This window comes from Planococcus citri, chromosome 2 (assembly GCF_950023065.1).
Source record: "Planococcus citri chromosome 2, ihPlaCitr1.1, whole genome shotgun sequence".
NCBI lineage: Eukaryota > Metazoa > Arthropoda > Insecta > Hemiptera > Pseudococcidae > Planococcus > Planococcus citri.
In genome coordinates this window covers 48,723,347-48,744,302 of record NC_088678.1, presented here as the reverse complement: position 1 = coordinate 48,744,302, position 20,956 = coordinate 48,723,347, and the positions used below count along the sequence as shown (strand labels likewise).

Here is a 20,956-nt window from a genome sequence, read left to right as displayed (position 1 = left end):
GTGTTTGTCAAATACATATCAAAAATCAAGGATACCATTTGCTTAATGTTCCATCAACATGAGTATAGGTCTATTATTCATTGAGTGAGATTTTTACTAAGTATCTGTAGCCTTTTGGTTAAGATACGAGTATGAAGTGTGCTTGACTTGATGGGTACGAAAAGAGGACTTTCGTATGATGATGGAAGGAAGATGGCATCAATCGAGACTGCAGATATTTATATTTAGTCATAGATTAAATCGAGCATTTCTCGATAGGTAGGTAGTTAGGTACCAGGTAGATAGGTGCCTACTACCTTACCTATTCGAATAATTTCACCATTGATCCTGCTTCATCATAATTGACTCATTTGCACATTTATAAGAAATGAATCAACCAATTAGAAATAGTATCGAGTACAAAGTAGGTTATTATAAATGTATCATAATTCAATACGATGATTCCAACTCCTACCAAAGTATACGATACTTTTGATGAATTTGGTGACTCATAACTCATCACGTGCCCAGACCTACCTACATTCTCATACATGTATATTGTATACAAACAGTCTTCTTGTAGTGTTAATGCAATATCCATAGCATAGTGATTCGAAATTATGTCGAAACAATTCGTGTTAGATTCTTCTATTAATGGTTACAAGATAGGTACATAAAACAATACTGCTAACAAAATAGATTCGGTTCTTTTTTTTTTGATCATCGTGAAACAATACGAATTGAAAAATGCCGCGTGCACTGACATCTGAATACCTTCAATACAATGGCATATTTTAGTTAATAAGATAGATAGGTACTCTAAGTACATTATGAGACCGTAATGCTGGAACAGAGGAACACTTGTACTACATGTACGTGCGAGCAACGTTCAAATGTCAACCAGAGAAGGGAACATCTCCAAGAATCGGAGGTCATACGATGTGAGGTCTTTTACACACGTTACCACGAGAAGAGACAAAAAACCAGCTGCAATAATTTCATTGATAAGGGCTAACTCTTTGCCACCAACCTTTATTTTATACTTATTCATTTGTGCACACTTACGAATGTATTAGAATCGTTTATGGCACGAAATTTTACACCACGAAATTACATCACAGGATGCTCGTCTGGTACATTATGTCTTACGTTTTGAGATAGTTGCGACCGACCGATATTTTAATCAAAAGCGTAGGTCTGTAATTTAAGTGATCTTTACGACATCTGACTCCGCACCATCCACCGTCGGGTTGTTTGGTCACACCATCTTGAAGTTTTTTTTTTTTTTTTTTACAAGTAGACTATGGGTATGTTTTAGAGTGTATTTGCATTGAATCTGGAAAGATGTTCCATACCATAAGTGCCAGCGAATATGCGTACTTCTACATTACTACCCACAGCAATTTAACACGTACAGATACGAGATATTTGACACAACTACGAGAACAACAACTCCATTCCATTTCCATGGACAATTTGCAATTTCTCGGCTGCACCACTGTGCTGACACTGGCAGCAAACATATGGTAATAATAGGTACATATAGCGTGATCATTATTTACCATGTGGTGTAAATGAATGCAAAAAGATGCGATTTACATTTAGGTATCATCTCCCCTTTTCAACTATAGGCATGCGTAAGTCTTGAGTATTATATCAGTTATAAGAGATAATCTTGTTGAACACTAACTAAAGTAGATATGTATCTTTAATGGGACAATTCGTTTACATTTTTAGTGAGATTTCAAGAGAGGTTGTACCTACTTATGGGGTTGTTTGGAAAATTGAAATTTCAAAAAAGTAGCTGGAAGCTTCAAAACCATTTGAAATCCACCTGCAGTCGACTTTGTAACGTATTGAAATTAGTTTGCAGAGTGAATTTCGGCTTTCCATCTCCATTTAATGAAATTTTGGGAAACCTGGTGGAGACTCCAGTAATTTTCAAAAAGTCGCTGGAGGCTCCAAAACGACTTAAAATCCACCTGAAGTCGTCTTCAGTGGAGTGCAGAGTGAATTTAGGCTTTCTATCTCCATTTGATGACATTCTGGGGAAAGTTCAAGTTTCAAAAATATACTGGAGGCTCCAGTAATTTTCATAAAGTCACTGGAGGCTCCAAAACGATTTGAAACTTACCTGCAGTACTTCGTAGCTCATTGAAATTAGTTTGCAGAATAAATTTCAACTTTCCAACTCCATTTTGATGAAATTTTCTGGAGATTTCGAATTTCAAAAATTTGCTGGAGGCTCCAGAACTGCTCAAAACGGTTTGAAACAGTTTCCAATCGATTTGACATGTCGAAAATAGGGTGTATCCTAAATTTCAGCTTTCTTGGTCGATTTGGTAAAATTTTGATTTTTTCCCTCATTTTTGGCCTAAATTTGATTTTCCAAAATTCACCAAAAATCTAAAAAGGCACTTTAGCTCTTGAAATTTTAACACGTGATGAATTTTTGCCTGCTCTTTCGATCTACTTCTGTACAGTTTAAAAAATTTTATGCTAGTTCTATGTTGGAGCGTAAAATCTGTGATTTCGGCTGACTGTCAATCAAAATGGCCGCCATCAAAAAGAATCGAATTCTGAATAGATTACTGATTTCAAAAAATTCGATTCTTTTCAAGTTTTTCACTCAATTTTTGAAAATTATTCATTATAAAAAAAAGAGTAAGTACATCGAATTTAAAAATAAATTCAAAGTATACCCAACACAGCATTTCATATCTACCATTTTTTTGACAACTTCGGCTGTTTTTTGAAAAAAAATGTTACATTACGACAGAATGGGAATAAAACTGGGTCAAATGTCGTACGAATTTTTGACCACTTTTACTTTATTTTTGGAATTTTATTTTGAAGATTTGGTAATTTCCAAATTTTTGCATTGAAATGCGATAATTACATCTTATTTTCACTTACAAATTCCAAAATGAAAATTTCAATAATTAATTTTCAAAACTTTTGCGCTTTTGCACTCCATAAAAATTATTACTTTATTAAAAATACTTTTCAAATTTAGAAACATAATAATTTTACGTTTTGACAAAAATTTCCAAAACTTTCATTTTTTTTACAACCTAAATTTTACTTTAAGTAGGTACCTATTTTAAAACTCCAAAATGAAGTTTTTCGAAATGAAACCCCACGATATCTGAGCCCCCATTCCATTTCAATTTTGTTGCAGAGAGAAATTTTTTTTTGTGATTTTTCAAAAATGTCAAAAAAAGGAGTCAAATTGGGAAAATTTCCTAGTGATAATTTTTTTTAGCAAATTTCCATAATCATAATCATTTTAAGGAAATTGAGAGAGCCCTTAATTTCCAAAGTGAGTGATGAATTAAATTCTTTTTTTTTTCAAATATCACAACCCCATTCTCAAGCCAAACTTTTCGAGTCAGAATTTTAAAAATATATTCTTGGCAGTACCCATGGGATGGAGAGGGGGAGGGGTTGAAGGATAGAGTATCTACTTACCTACTTCTGTAATGATCAAAATTGCAAAAAATACGAATAGATATTGATATGGATTAAGAATTGAAAGGAGTTTGACCAAACTCGTCCTTTAAAAAAAAGTCCACCGATTCAACGGTCTTTTTAATCGATTTTTGTGAGAAATCAAAAAAGAGTAGGAAGTTCAACTCGAAGTTGACCCTGTATTGGGATTGAAAAAAATCGATGCCCAAACCTGCGTTCCCATTTTCCAACAATTTTTACACATTTTTTACCAAAAAAATCAAAGTCAAGGTTTTAAAAAAATCAAAGTCATTAGTGCTTAGAAATTTTGGATTTGTAATCAGAGGGGGAAAATTCGAGAAGCACAAATTTTGGGCCACTGAAGCGAATTTTTTAAAATGACATAAACGACCCATCAATGTACCAACCTATTAGTTTTTTACAAAAAGCATATAAATCTCGAGATGAAAATGTAAAAATTTTTGTAAGCTATGAAGTTGACACCTTTCCCCCAGTCAATTATTGAAATCATTTTCAAGTCGATCTTGGCCGCAGAATCGTCAACTTTTGTTGGAGGATTTAAATCAGCTCACAAGTTGTTGCAATTGTTCGAGGGGCCAGGGTCAACTTTACGGCTTCGAAGAAGTTTGAATTTGAAATTTTTGCAAAAATAACCTGCCACTTTTGGAAAGTTTCATTCTTTCACAATTTAAGGAACTTCTCTCGCTGCTCTCAGTCGACTCTGCCAACTGATTAAATTAAATATTGTGTAAACATGCCCACTGAATCACCCTACATAATATGCATACATGGCGAGCACGAGTAATTCTCACAATACAAAACTTGCCTTTAGGAATTTTAAACTTGAAAAATAATTTCTTACGAGTAAACCAACAAGCGCACGGATGTAACGTGGGAAGATCACATCTCATCTCGCTGCAGACTATACGAGTACTGTATCTAACTAAAAACCCAAACCATGCCTTATAATATACACGTATAATGGTCTCACTCTCAATATAACAGCCTACTACACTAACATGTGTAAGTGTATCTGACAACGTCCTCCGCGTTAATTGTATTATTGTACAGTTAAGACTATACACCAAATAACGTATTAATTAATTTCTTATTGTTTCATTTAGTTAACCACGTAACTATTTAACTGTATCACTTTCAAATGGTTTACTTAATACGGACATATTGTTCGCGATGCGTAGGTTATAGGTTGGTAGGTTAGTCACAGATAGGTAAACATATAACTTCAGTATGCATAAGTGTATATAGAGCACAAAGTATACCCTTGAAACTGTTGTAAACTCGATAAAAATGGCAAATTTACTATCATCTGCGTACTCTACTATAGTAAGTAAGATTGTCACTTTCATGAAAACTTACTCGTAGGTAGGTAGGTAGGTAGGTATTTTATATTTTTTTCATATGGAACGCTAGAATCTTGAAAATTGAAGCGTTTCACTTTTATAAGTATCGTAGGCACGAGGTTAATCGCAGCAGCAAATTATTATTATGATTTCATTTATAAAGCCATTATAAATTTTTATCATAACGTTTCATTTTGTGATAAAAAATATTAGTACGGTGTTTAATCTTAATACGTATTAGTATATGCTCGAGTTGAAGTAGCTACCTTCACTCTGTAGATACCTCATATCGTTCAAGTATCGAGAAATTCATAAGCTGTGATGCATGAAATACGTTTAGATTACAGTGTGCCTCATACAAAGCAATGCAGATCCTACCTACAAAATTGACTGCTACGAGAGTATATACGAAGAAAAGTACATACAAATGGAATCTAGAATATTCAAGATTATTTAGATACTTAGATGAAAGTCTGAAAGGCCATTAGTATGTATAAAACAATACTATTTAAACTTCCCACAACGAATCGAGCAGATATTTGTGTACTTTCACGGTTCATGTCTTTATACTGGTCAATATTTTGTACTTGGTGTGTTTTTTTAATCAAAATGATTCACATTATGAGAGAATAATTTGGGGTTTTGAGTCAAAGATTAATCGACATAAAATACCCAATCATACTGATAATTATAAAAATCATCAATCGATAACATCCGGGTTCAAAATTATTGCCAATGTTCGAATTTATAGATCAAACCAAGTCCAGGGAACGATCAGAAAAAAATCACCACATCAGAACGAAACTCTACCCTTGGCAGGGGACATGTCATTCCATAATTTTAATCTGCTGTAATCCCCCCTTTCCGAATTTGATTCCATCGTATCTACCTACCAGAAAAATTGATTCTCAAAACTACGTAGGTAGGAGCATTGTAAAATAAACTGTGCAATAATAGATAAACAAACGTATAGACGTTAAGTGCAGTGTGTTTCAAAATTGACAATAAACATATTCTAGGATCGTGAAACAATAGACCCCTTCTCACACCTCGACGATAGGTCTTCATACATCATACCTACAACGTCATAACAGCTCATCCGCACATCTTGTTTTCGACAAAAACGACAAAAATTTGAACACCACTCAGCCAGAATAAACTGACGAATTAATTTTGATTATTTTTCTATAATGATCATCAAGGTTGACCAGTTGAAAATATTGCAAAGCGCATGCGCCGTGTATTCATCATATCAATAGCACCTAAATTACAGCTTCGCTAGTTGTTGGTGTTATTATGTGATTCTCATACCTAATAGAAAAAATATACAGCTAAAAAATTTGGTAAAATATCGTGTAATAGGTAATGATAATGCATAACAAAACGCTGCCAATTAGCAGACTGCATTGTATAATTTTTCACACGTGTAACATCTTTGAAAAAAATCGTAGCCAATCAGGCAATTATTAATTATCCATGTTACGTGCAATACTTGCTTTCGTTTTCGATAACAACAATTCATATTTGAATTCTAACTGTACGAATGTTTGAAACGAAAATACTTAAGACTAAATTCTTTTAGTACTAGTTGTGGTCAATACTGATAATAAATTGACATTTATGTACATACGAGACATTAATGCGTACGAGCAATCTAATGTAGAAAGTTCAAAATCCACACAAATAGGTATTTTCCTTAAGATAATAAGTAACTCGTAACAATAAAAGCAACGATGCATTCACTTTCCTTATAGTAAGTATTACTTTTTGACTATCACGTATTAAAATATACCGCTCCATAAATCATGCAGATAGGAAACCACTAGCAGGAAAAATACGAGGTGTTTGGAATTTCTTTACCTACCTACCTAACTACCTATCTATCTACCAATTGGATTACTTACTTCATAAAAACAAAAACCCTGCGATTAATCGTGTGAAACTTCGAGTTCGACATCACACAATTTAAATGAAAATAGGTTCTGCGTAATGCGTAGTACATGAAATTATATTTAATCACTATGTAGTAGTCGCTGAATAACAAACGTGTAACCGAATTACAGAGTAATTAATACGTTAATGCGGTGCCAATTCCATCTTTGATGTTACATTCGACATCAAACACATGTCACATATGGAAAGATGGTCTCAACAAAAAAAAATGTTCGATCAAGAAACACATTTTTTGTCAAGAACATTTCCGCTGTATCTTGTCATTGTCAACTGAAAGACTTTTCCCGATCGTATATAGTAAGCAAGTAGGTAGGTAAAGGCAAAGGTACCTAATTATTGCATCAATTTTTCTAATTCTGTCTCTTTGCCCACCTGTACATAAGTCATTTCTCCCTCGTGTATGTATTTCACTTCGTAGTAGACAAACTGAAATACTCGTATGCAGCCAAGCAGTCTACTGAGAGTGGAATTTTGCCAAAACGTCAAAGCCACCCTTATGAGAGCCTTTATTTTGGTAACCTTCCAATGATTTTGAAACGATGCGATGAAAGAATATATTTTATGTTTACAAATATTCGTGTTTGTTGTTGTTTTAATAGAAGGAATGCATAGGTAAGTTTAGTGAGGTGACCAAAAAGTCAAAGAAGGAAAGGGAATAGGGGATGGTGAACTAAAACAATTCTACGACGACGATTTGGGTTAAGGCAGAGTCAATTGTATTGATGAAATTTGCCAGATGAAAAAAGTACGTTTTGAGAATTCAAAATTTCAGCTAATCAAGACTCGTGCATTTCTTTGATGATTTGTTTGATAAGGTTGATCTTTTTATTCAGAACTGGGAAGGTACTCAATGGTGAGGAGAAAACACAAAGGTAACTCAATATTAGCGTGATAATAACTTCACCATTTATCACATCAATCCCCTCTTCAAAGTTCAAAAAAATTAATTTCTTCGAACTGAATTTCCAGTTGTCAAATGTCAACGAACATGTCTCAATTTTTTATGATTTTTTGAAAATTTAAGCTGAAAAGGCATCTTGGCTAATGAACTAAAATTTATACCTACTAAAATATTTTCAGATCAAAGTTTTTCTTACGGATTATTTTTACGCAAATTTTCTTCCTTGAATATTCACGAATTTTTAATCAAAATTACCACTTTTTCTAGTGGGAAAAATTTCCCAACTGATTATTTTGAAAAATTTCTTCGTCAGAACTTGATTTTTTCAAAATCTGCAAGTTACGAGGTTGAGTAATGGGACGCCAGTTCTCCTTCCCCACCTAAATTCTCTCACCGTTTATCAGAACAAAACATACGTACATCGCCTTTCGCAAGCATTACCCTATAGCAGTGTTTCTGAAATTGCCAAATAAGAAATGGGGGGGGGGGCTATTTATTTAAAAATATTCTGAAATGAAAATTTCCACCAAGAAACCTGGCGTATCGTTTGAAGATGAACGAAGAAAAATCCTTTACCAAATTGGCCAATTTCTGAAATTGGAGGAGTCAAACAGTTTAAAATTATTTTTAATTGTTCAAAAAAAAGTTTATAAGTGGGCAAATTTCAAAAAAACCCATGAACACGATTTAATTTCAATCGGCGACTAATGACTTTCTACTGTTCCCCTTGAAGTCCATCTCAAATTAGATTTGATTGAAAATTAATCAAATATTGAAATTCCATCAAGAATTAGCAGCTGGGAATTTATTAATAGTATGTATTTTCTAGGAATGGGAAAAATACCTATAAACATGATACCTACACCAATACATATCACGTTTGTGTATCTGTGTTGATGGAATCGTATTACCTATGTATAATGGGGAATTTACACGGTGGCAAGGTATCTATCTACTATCCAGGAACTATTTGGTATTCAGGGATAAATGAGATAAACGGTATGCCGAACCGGTTTCTTCCAATTTAAAGTGAAATGAAAATAAACCCGGGAGATGCCGGAATGAATCATTAGCTAGTGATAACACTGAAGTAGTTGACAAATCATAACGTTTCGCAAAATTGACTAATGTTCTTTAATTTCGTTTCAAATTTTTTTTTCAAATACGTCATTTTGTCATCGGTTTGTAGTTTTATTAAAATCAATCGTTTAAAATCTATAACTAGGTAGGTACTCACGGGAATTCCCTACCTTCTCTCAATTTGCACTTGTTAAAGATTGCTATCAATACAACAATAATGGTCTAGAACGAGGTATCCATAAAACAAAACATAAGCAGGTATAAGCGTAATTTAAAACGAAATTCAACAATTTCTACTCACGTTTCGATTAGGTAAGCAGACCACTGGTGATGAAAAAATTCGCACTCGGAAAAATTCACTCGACAACACAAGTCTTCATAGAGGAAAAAAATCACATAACGTTGAAAAATGTCTACACAAAAATGAGCAAACTTCACTAAAAACTTTAAAATTTGAATTCTAATGAGTCAGAGCGCTCCTTAAAATTTAAGGCGAAATAATTAATAATTTAATCAGAGAGAACGTTACACCACTGAACTAGGTAGTAGGTACGCGACACTAAATTGACTAGCCAAACAGAAATGAGGTAATGGTAAATGGTAAGTAAGAAAGATGTGACGCACGCGACCAATTACTTCACCAGTTCCCTTCCCACTAAAAAAAAACTAGTTATCCTGTAGAGCGGTTCATTAGTATGACGTATGTAGTTGGATTGGAGGAACTCGCGAAGTTGTGACGCGACGGTAAATACCAAAGCCTTCGTAAAAAAGAATATGCAATTCTTCCAGCACATATGTTGGAAAAATTTACAGTATTGTCGGATTGGGCCCCATGTAACGAAATCTGTGCGGAATAGTCATTTTATTAGGTACGTATTTCGGTCGGTGAGGGACTAACGTTTTCCTCAAGTGATTGGACATGAAAAGTCAAACTGAATGAAAAAAAAATCAAGTTAAAATAAAATTGAATTAAATTCGAAGTAAAATCAGACTGGTAAGATTGAATATTGAAATATAATTCAATTGAAATTACCTACATGCTTACCTACTTAAAATATCAAATTAAAATTGAACTCGAGTCAACTAAACTAAAATTAAAAAATTGAACAAAACTGAAATATGTACTTACCTACCCACAATAAAATTAAAAATCGAACCCTTACTAGTAACTATTGTATTGTAAGTAGACTAGATATACTTATTGGATGTTGTGGGCCAGCAAAAGTTTCTGGCTGTTCCTTTTATTTTTTCTTCGGAAATCTTCATTTATTTCGAATTTGACTCTGACTCGGATTTCCATTTTGGGTTTTTACGGAATCTGATTGGTGAGCAAGCTTCTTACATCGTTTCGCCGAGTTTCTAATTTTAAAAAAAGATCTTGAGTGAATTGTCGAGAATGACAAGTAATGATAGATGAAATTGGAGAGTGGAGAGGATGGGGCTCTTGAAGTCAGAAATACAACTGGTGCAAAATTGTTAATTCAATTACCATGATTTGAATTCAAAATTATTACCTATCGCAAAGACATTGCTGAAGAGTTGAAATCAATTGTGTAATGATTAATGATTATCAATTAATACGTAAGAACAAGACACAGCTTTTGAGAAGTTTACCTCACCTGCTCTCGTACTCCTTAATTGTATATTGTAGGCAACAGCTTTCACATGGAACTGCAATTAATTGCATTCATCAGAAAGGCACGCTTATCCACTGCCCAGCGACAATCTCAAAATATGTTTTACAAATTTTATCAGCATCCTTTCAAGCTGTTTTCATCTGTTTCTTAAAATTTACTTTGAAAGCGCCGTCCATCTTATGTATGGTACGCCAGAGTACATAATATAGATCCCTTCGTGCATATTCTATTTTTAGGTTTTCATTGGCGTTGCAGTGGTTATTTTTGTTATTTCAAATACCACTGTTACTTTTTAAAATATTGGTTGGTGCTTAGTATATAGTTGTTTCTATTCTTTCAGACAATACCTCAACTTACTGATAAGTAAAGGTGTATGGGTTTTTTTTGCAAGTCAAATCTTTTGTATTAGGTATTCTAAATCGCATTGCTCCATCGGATGATTTTTTGACGAGGTTTTCAATCTCATTAATCAAACGTAAGTTTTTATTAAATTTTTTCTACGTGTTTTGTTACAGCAGGCACTACAGATCCTATGGATCTTCATTACGTAACATTTTCTTGTCAAATAATCCATGTCTAATTTTTTTTTTCAATGATGTCTTTCTTCATTATACAGTTTCTACCTAAGTATGGATTTATTTTTACAAAAATCAAGCTTTCGTGTTTCTTGTTATTAGGTGCCTATGAGATGTGTTTCATTATATTATCGATTCCATCTCATAAATTATTTGACAGAATCGGCCACCGAGTTTCATGCAGGTACCTATCTAACCTGTTATTTTATTTTCAGGGAACTATGTCGTTGATGGGATAGCTGTCATGAGGCGCTGGTCACTTACCATTTTTTTGTACTTTTTCATAAGGCTCAACCTGGCTATTGGATTGACACACTGCGATTCGAATTCAAATCAAAAATATTTCACGAGTGGAGGAATGATCTCTCCAGCATGGAGAGCTCCAATTCCAGATGCAGATATTATTTTAGAAGTTGGAACGCCTCTAGAGATCTACTGCACATTGGATTTGAATTACAAACATGCCGGGAATTACACCTCACAAGACATAATATTTAAAAAAGGAGATCGTAAAATCGACAGCGAAAACGTAACGTTAGTAAATTCAACCACGGCCAGATTATTTTTGAACACTTCAACTATTAGTGTCCAAACCGAGATTTTTGCTTGCTGGTTGACATTACATGGCGGTGGTAATAATGCTACATCTGACGTATCCAATAGTTCGGACAGTGGCACAGAAATACCATTGAACAATGATCCAAAAACACCAGTTGAAGATTTGATTTGTTCAAGTTCTGTACGGATTGGGAGTAAACCGAAAAAAGTGGTCAATTTCAAGTGTCTCAGTCACAACTGGGACGTATTGGATTGTTGGTGGCACGAGCCTAATAATGGGATTGAGACCCATTACTCGATTTATTATTCTACTTCAGGAGAAGCTGGTGAAAATCAATTGTATGGCTGCCCGACCGATCAAAGTGAACCTGGTCATTGTCGATGGACTAAAGAAACGTCTCCTTCTTATAAGGAAAATTTTGAGTTCATGAATTTCTTCATCAATGGTAGTAATATGTTTGGTAATATTACTCAAAAGTTCAGATGGCATCATTACGCTCACATCGTTCCTGCGCAACCATATAACTTGACACTTTTGAGAACAACCTCTCATAGTGTTTTCCTTCAATGGGATGACGTCAGTTCGAGGAATGCGTCCTTGATAAATTTGCTTTACTTAATCAAATATAAGCGGCCTACGTTGAAAAGTTGGAACATAATCTACTTCCACTCAAAAGACGTTGAAAAAGAAAATGATCACGTACAAGTCAACATAACTGGCATAAAGTATCCGAATATGGAATACAGTACAAATTCCACGTATACGTGAAGTTCGACGTCTCAAAAATAAATCCTTGGTCTAAGGCAGCTTCTGTGGTGGTGAAAACTAGCGCATGTGCGCCTTATCGTTCTCCAAAAACTGACCCGGGTGGTTTTGAAATATTCGCTAAATATTCGAATCGTCGAAACGCGATTGTCTATTGGAAGCAAATTCCCAATGAAGAACATAATGGCGACAATTTTCGCTACAAGATAATAGTTTTTGAAAACGATGAAAAAGTCAACATTACACCTACCTCGATGAACAATTTTTCTGCAACATTTTCGAATCTCTCTTTCAACGCTTATAAGTTTTATATCAGATCAGTCAATGCAATTGGTTCAGCTCCTCGATCTTCTATCGTGTATGTGCCTGAACAGAATGACATCTTGCCACGACCCAATCCTGATTATATGCGTTTTAATGGAACCGATGTGTACGAAATTACAGTATTATCAAATTTGCTAGACAAATTCATTCGTCGCCAAATCCAAGTCACCAATTTTACATTTTTCTGGTGTGAAAGTAATCACGGTGATCCATATCCCTGTAGCAATGTTTTCAACTGGATTAATCTGCCAGTGACTAATATCATCTCCCATAACTTTGCGTTCAAGCACAACGTAACCCTAAATAAGCACATTGGCTATCAGTTTGCGGCCAGTACAAATTCGTTGAACTCTAGTAGTGGCATGCGTTGGATAATTTGCAAAAGTATTTATAACCAGGTGAATAAAATTCAAAATGTTTGGATTCAGGAAGTCGGCTCGTCCTTTGTAGACATACATTGGAAATTGGAATGCGCCAATTGGGCTGAAGGGTTCAAAGGTTACAAAATATCGTACTGTCCAATCAAGGAGTATCACCAGCACGATTGTGTCGAATCTACTGAAAACGACCTAATAAGATATTATGCTCGTAAAACCACCAGTAATTTTAATTTTACAAACTTGATGCCAAATACCACTTACAAAATGGCAGTGGCAGTTTGGACTGGTGAATTATTAGGACCTTGGAGTGAATGGATGTACCCTCGTACGAAAGGCACCATGTAGCGGCATGAGTTGGATTATATATACTGGTATTTACAACCAGGTAAATAAAATTCAAAATGTTTGGATTCAGGAAGTCGGCTCGTCCTTCGTAGACATACATTGGAAATTAGAATTCGCTAATCGGGTCCAAGGGTTCAAAGGCTACAAAATATCGTACTGTCCAGTCAATGAAAATCACCAGCACGATTGTGTCGAATCTACTGAAAAACATCTAAAATACCATGCTGGTAAAAACGTTTGCGATTTTAATTTTACAAACTTGATGCCAAATACCACGTACAAAATGGCAGTGGCAGTTTGGACTGGTGAATTATTAGGACCTTGGAGTGAATTGATGTACCCTCGTACCAAAAACGCACCATAAAGCATCCAAGATCACTGATGGAAATATGATTTTTCAATTCCCTACTTCTCCAGCACCACCACAAAACTTCTCATGCGTATTTTGGGTTTTGGAGACACTTTTTTGATAATTTGAGGCTTGTCGTTCTTTTTCAAATTGATCTGAAACTGGAAAGCACCCTGCAAAAGAGCCATACTTAGGTCAGGTAGTAGGGGTGGAAACTTTGAATATTCTTGAGGTTTTTTTTTAATTTTCAATTTAATGTCATGGCGTCTACAATTGGCGTTCTCCATGTGATCTCATTTGTTTAGATGATTCAATGTCGAATTCGTAATGTACCTACTACCTACCTACAAGTAATACAACACTGTTTTGTACTTTTTTCATTATTAAAGTCTTTTTAAAATGTATTTTTAAATTCACAGGTTTCCATTAACATTCTAAAAATCATCCAAAACTCCAATTGGCAAAACCTATGGAACTCAAAAACAAATCACAAACTATTTACCCACAAAAAATCAATCCTCCCTTGGAAGCACCTTAGTCACCTAAACAGATCAGAAGAAATTATAATCACCCACCTCCGAATTGGTCATACCAAATTAACCCACAGCCATTTGTACACCAAAGCTCCTAAACCCACCTGTCAATTCTGTAATTCTGAAATAATCTCCACTCAACACCTTCTATTCTACTGTCCCTCCCTCAAAACAAAACGCCAATCCTTAAACATTTCAGACCTCAACCCTACAATTCCTGACAACATCAAACAGATGGAAAACATTCTTAAATACATCAAAGAAATCAATATTTCAAACCAAATCTAGACTAACCCCTCGAAACTGGGCGTAAAAATCCTGGCAATTATACACGCCCAGTATAAAAAAATGTCAAAAAAAAAAAAAAAAAAAAAAAAAAAGTCGTGAATATTTAATATTTATCCTGTACGCAGTAGCTAATTCTGAATGAAGACAAGAGCGATTTTTCAAGTGATAAGGTGTCCCAGCACAAGATACTTAACTCCCTTTCACCAGTAATATAGGCAACCCATCCTGAGTACAAATATGTATGTTTGCTTAACCTGGAATTTGAAGGAGTGGAATCACCCAATATAATACGTATGCCGAATACATTTCAAAAGCTACCATCCATAATTAATTCCATAAAAATGAAAATCCGAATTTAATCAAATTGAAGTTGGTACTTAAGTACATAGAAAAATAAAATTTGGTTACTATTTCAATTTCGATCTATACCGAAGCTAATGATACTGGTTTCAAGCTATTTTAGTGTTTCCAGCACACAGAGATGAAACTAAGCATTAATCCTTTCGGAGGGGTGGTTAGTCGACCAGAAATTCGCCGACTGATATGAGAAAAAAAATACCAATTTTTCCAAATAATAACGTGAGTTTTTTATTGTGAAATGAAAGATGAGAAGACAATTTATTTTGTTAATTGATATAGATAGGTACTTAAATAAATATGGGGTTAATTAGGTTACTTATTCATAGCCATTTATGACCTATAAAACATTTTCGTTTTCATTTTTTAATTTTTTTAGCAGCCTCACACATAAATTTTTTTATTTTGTAAAAAAAAGCAAAAGCTTCTGAAAATTCTTATTTGTATTTTTTATAAGTGAAAGAACATTTTTGTTTATGAAAGGAAATTGATATTTTCCGTTTAAAAATTTCAGAATTTGAATCACTTTTTTTTAGAAATTTTAGTTTTGAAAAAGAAAAGGAAAGGAAAAAGGCCCGACCAAAGCGAGAGCCGTTGAAAAGCATAAAAGGTCTAGCAGAATAAAGGTTTATCTAATAGCCTCAAATTATGCCCCTCAGGTAATGGAAAGTACATAATGCGCCAGAAAATTTTCAACTCCCTTATTTCCACACTTCTTGATGGCCACATTGTTTTGATTTTTTTCTAGTTTTAATAAAAGTTGAGAAAAACTTTCGATATTTATTTACAAGGGCACCTTTACAACTCGTCAACTAGAAGTGAGCAATTTGATTTATCGAAAGAGCATGTCGTTTAGATCTTACAATGGAATCTCTTGAGGTCTCACACTCCGATTTGAACGGGACCACGATATTGGAAAGAGCATACTCTAAAACCCCAAAAACCAAATTTTCAGCTTCCCAGGTTCATTTTTAGATTTTTGGCGAATTTTTGAAAATTCAAAATTGACTGTTTTTGACGATTTATGCTTTTTTTCAAAAGTATGAACTTGATCAGTAAAAATGGTCAAAATAAGTCTCAAAACTAATATTAATTACCCAAATCCAAATTTTAACATTTCCAGCCATTCTGGAGCCTCCAGCGCGATTTTCAATTTCTCCAGAATTTTAAATTTGCTCCAAAAGGCGTGAATATGAAGTTGGGCAGCTAAAAATCGAGTTGAGTATTACACTCGACCTGTTTAACGAGTTTATCCACATTTGAGCCGATTTTGAGAGTGACACCTCTAGAGTGGTTTTTTGAGGTGTCACTCTCGCTCCTAAACGGCTGGAAATGGTAGAATTTGCGCTCCGGGGGTTAGTTCTTAAAGAAATCCAGCGATTCGCGTAAATTTCAAAAATTTCCACACAATCGGTTATCTTTTGATTTTTTGGATTTTTTAATTTTGAAAAAAGCTGGTCAAAAAACCACTCTTGAGGTGTCACTCCCGAAATCGGCTCAAATGTAGATAAACTCGTTAAACAGGTCGCGTATAATACACAACTCGATTTTTAGCTGTCCAACTTCATATTCACGCCTTCTGGAGCAAATTCAAAATTCTGGAGAAATTGAAAAATTGCGCTGGAGGCTCCAGAATGGCTGGAAATGGTAAAATTTGGATTTGGGCAATTAATATTAGTTTTGGGACTTATTTTGACCATTTTTACTGATCAAGTTCGTACTTTTAAAAAAAAGCATAAATCGCCAAAAACAGTCAATTTTAAATTTTCAAAAATTCGCCAAAAATCGAAAAATGAACTTGGGCAGCTGAAAATTTGGATTTGGGGGTTTTAGACTATGCTCTTTTCAAAAATCACGGTCCCGTTCAAATCGGAGTGTGACACCTCAAGAGGTTCCCTTGTTAGAACCAAATTTTGAGCAGCCGAAGTTGATTTTTCGAATTATGGCGAATTTTTGAAAATGGTAGTGAAAGTAGCCTGTTGGTAAGTATACTAAATTCTTACAAAAAGGATATGTAAAAAAAGAAAAAAGTCTTAAAACTCGGTACCGACTAAAAATGTGTATTACTGGAAAAGTGAAAGAATTAGGCGTAAAATTTTGACCTCTTTCCTCCTTTTCCAACAAAAAGTCATAAAGCGTTTGCTGAATGCTTCGCCAATAAATAATTGAAGCCTTCGCGCACATGGTACGTATTAGGTTTTCTATTTTTAGATGTTCATGTGCGATGCAGTAGTTATTTTTGTTCTCTTGAATAGCACTGTTATATGTACTTATTAAAATATTGGTTGATAGTTTGGTACACGGTTCATCGGTTGTTTCTATTCTTTTAAACAGTACCTTCACTTACTTACTGGTAGGTATAAAATGGGTTTCATCTTTTATCAAATGATGTGTGCATTTTGTTTCATTTTCTCTAGTTAATTTTTTTGCAAGTCAAATATTTTGTGTTTTAGATCTTCTTGCTCTACTGGATCATTTTTCAATCTCAGTAATTAAACGTAAGTTTTTATAAAATTTTTTCCGCGTGTTTAGTTAACATTTTTTTTTTTCAAGTAATCAACCTCTGAATTATTTTAAATTCTAATGATGTCTTTCTTGTAAATAATCACAGATGAAAATGGTCAAATTCGCAAAACTGTTTTGAATCAAGAGTGCTGGAGAATGGAAAATTACATTACGAAATGTGCATCAAGTATAGATAAAACCTACATCAGTTGACTGTGATATGCAATCAAGAGTTCATAAGTAAATTGCTTAAGTAAGTGCTTCATATTGATTAATTTGGAGAACAATCTGATCCTTCACTTCGAATAATTTTGAAAAGAATACCTGGTCAAAAAATTTTTAATAATAATGTTTGAGGTATTAAAATTGCATTTTCATAAATTTACTAAAAATTAAAAAATTAATGAAATGAACTTACTTAAGCGCAGCAAAAAAAATTTTCACATGTTTTTTCGAACCAGGTACGTACCTACTACCTACGCATCAACGAATTTTTCAAATCAAACGCGGTAGGAGGAAAAGGAAGGGAGCTGAAAAAAGTATCATCCTCAAAACAAAATTTTTTCCCCTCAATTTTTCCAAAAATCAAGTTATCGTGTGTTTGTTATTATTAGGCACCTACGTGATGTGTTTCATTTCAATATTGCTCCAAACTCATAATGAAGTGGCATCATTCATCGAGTTTCATTTATGTACCTATCTAACCTGTTCTTTTATTTTTAGAGAAACAAATTGTTGATTTGAAAGCTGTCATGAGGCACTGGTCAATTGCCATATTTTGGTACTTTTTCATGAAGCTTAACTTGGCTATTGGATTGACACACTATGATTCGGATTCAAATCAAAAATGTTTCGCAAGTGGAGGAATGATCTCTCCAGCATGGAGAGCTCCAATTCCAGACGTAGATATTATTTTAGAAGTTGGAACGTCTCTGGAGATCTACTGCACGTTGGATTTGAATTACAAACATTGCGAGAATTACACCTCTCAAGATATAATATTTAAAAAAGGAGATCGTAAAATCGACAGCGAACACGTAACGTTAGTAAATTCCACAACGGCCAGATTATTTTTGGAAACTTCAACTATTAGTGTCCAAACCGAGATTTTTGCTTGCTTGTTGACATTGCAAGGCGGCGGTAATACTAATGCAACATCTGAAGTATTCAACCACTCTGACAGTGGCGCAGAAAAGCCATTGATCAATGATCCTAAATCACCAGCAGCGGAAGACTTGATCTGTTCAAGTTCTGTACGGATTGGGAGTAGACCGAAAAAAGTGGTCAATTTCAAGTGTCTCAGTCACAACTGGGACGTGTTGGATTGTTGGTGGCACGAGCCTAATAATGGAATTGAGACGCGTTACTCGATTTATTATTCCATTCCTGAAGAAGCTGGTAAAAATCAATTCTACGGCTGCCCAACTGATCAAAGTGAACCTGGTCACTGTCGATGGACTAAAGAAACGTCTCCTCCTTATAAGGAAAATTTCGAGTTCATGAATTTCTACATCAATGGCAGTAATATGTTAGGTAACATTACTCAAATGTCTAGATGGAATCATTACGCTCATGTCATTCCTGCACGACCACGTAACTTGATTCCGTTGAGAATAACCTCTCATAGTGTTTGCCTGCAATGGGATGATGTCAGTTCGTGGAATGCGTCCCTGATGAATTTGCTTTACTTAGTGAAATATAAGCGACTTTCGTCGAAAAGTTGGAACATAATCCACTTCCACTCAGCAGACATTGAAAAAGAAAATGATCACGTACAAGTCAACATAACTGGCATAAAGTATCCGAATATGGAATACAAATTTCAGGTATACGTGAAATTCAACGTCTCAAAAAAAAATTCTTGGTCTAAGGCAGCTTCTGTGCTGGTGAAAACCAGTGCATGTGCGCCCTATCGATCTCCAAAAACTGACCCAGGTGGTTTTGAAGTATTCGCTGAATATTCGAATCGTCGAAACGCGATTGTCTATTGGAAGCAAATTCCTAATGAAGAACATAATGGCGACAATTTTCAGTACAGGATAATTGTTTTTGAAAACGATGAAAAATTCAACATTAAACCTACTTCAATGAACAATTTTTCCGCCACATTCTCGAATCTCTCTTTCAACGCTTATAAGTTTTATATTAGATCAGTGAATGCGATTGGTTCAGCTCCTCGATCTTCTATCGTGTATGTGCCTAAACAGAATGATATCTTGCCTCAACCTATGCCTGGTTATAAGCGTTTTGATGGAACCGATGTGTACGAAATTACAGTACTATCAGGTTTGCTAGAGTTCAAATACACGTTTCGCCAAATCGAAGTCACCAATTTTACATTATTCTGGTGTGAAAGTAACCATGGTGATCCATATCCATGCAGCAATGTTTTCAACTGGATTAATCTGCCAGTGAATAATATCATCTCCCATAACTTCGCGTTTATGCACAACGTAACCCTAAATCAGCACATGGGTTATCAGTTTGCAGTCAGTACTAATTCGTTGAACTCTAGTAGCGGCATGAGTTGGATTATATATACAGGTATTTACAACCAGGTAAATAAAATTCAAAATGTTTGGATTCAGGAAGTCGGCTCGTCCTTCGTAGACATACATTGGAAATTAGAATTCGCTAATCGGGTCCAAGGGTTCAAAGGCTACAAAATATCGTACTGTCCAGTCAATGAAAATCACCAGCACGATTGTGTCGAATCTACTGAAAAACATCTAAAATACCATGCAGGTAAAAACGTTTGTGATTTTAATTTTACAAACTTGATGCCAAATACCACTTACAAAATGGCAGTGGCAGTTTGGACTGGTGAATTATTAGGACCTTGGAGTGAATGGATGTACCCTCGTACCAAAAACGCACCATAAAGCATCCAAGATCACTGATGGAAATATGATTTTTCAATTCCCTACTTCTCCAGTACCACCACAAAACTTCTTATGTGTATTTTGGGTTTTGGAGATGCCTTTTGGAAATTTGAAGCTTATTGTTGGTGTTTTTTAAAAGCAGGAAGGAGGGATGGAAACTGAATATTCGTGAGTTTTTTTTAAATTTACAATTTAATGTCATGGCATCTACATTGTAGCAGGCGTTCTCCGTGTGATCTCATTTGTTCAGATAATTTACTGTCAAATTTATTATGTAATAATACAATACTGTTTTGTACTCTTCTTACTATTAAAGTCTTCTTAAAATGTACCTATTTTTAAAATCGCAGGTTTTCAAAGTCTTGAATATTTACTTAAGTACCCTGTTCAGCAGTAGCTAATTTGAATGAAGACAAAAGCGATTATTTTGCAACTGATAAGGTGTTCAAGCAGAAAAATACTCCCTTCCACCAGTAATATAGGCAACCTATCCTGAGTTCAAATATGTATGTTTGCATATGCTGAAATTTGAAAGGAACTAAATTTTACTCGCATGAAATCTTTTTTCGATTTTGCGAGGAAATTTTGATGCTGCGTTATTCAAGAACCACGATAGATAGAAAGTTGCATTTTGCGGCGTTGAATTGCTCATGTCGTGTAGAATTTTTTCATGTGGTTGATTTTTATGCTAGTTGTTCAGGAAGGGTTATGC

At 34.6% G+C, this 20,956-nt stretch overlaps 2 protein-coding genes across 2 annotated transcripts; both read left to right on the top strand.

The window, feature by feature from the left end:
• Nucleotides 1-10,697: 10,697 nt before the first annotated feature.
• LOC135834092 (uncharacterized) lies at nt 10,698-14,083 on the top strand. The gene is made up of 4 exons (XM_065347929.1): nt 10,698-10,857; nt 11,173-12,280; nt 12,598-13,261; nt 13,320-14,083. The coding sequence occupies exons 2-4, from the start codon at nt 11,202-11,204 to the stop codon at nt 13,692-13,694; spliced, it is 2,118 nt and encodes a 705-aa protein (XP_065204001.1). The 5' UTR covers nt 10,698-10,857; nt 11,173-11,201; the 3' UTR covers nt 13,695-14,083.
• Nucleotides 14,084-17,094: 3,011 nt separating this feature from the next.
• On the top strand, nt 17,095-20,575 carry LOC135836220 (cytokine receptor-like). Its single transcript, XM_065350902.1, has 4 exons — nt 17,095-17,210; nt 17,311-17,355; nt 17,469-17,615; nt 18,086-20,575. Exon 4 carries the CDS (start codon nt 18,115-18,117, stop codon nt 20,242-20,244), a length of 2,130 nt encoding a protein of 709 aa, XP_065206974.1. The 5' UTR covers nt 17,095-17,210; nt 17,311-17,355; nt 17,469-17,615; nt 18,086-18,114; the 3' UTR covers nt 20,245-20,575.
• Nucleotides 20,576-20,956: the final 381 nt, after the last annotated feature.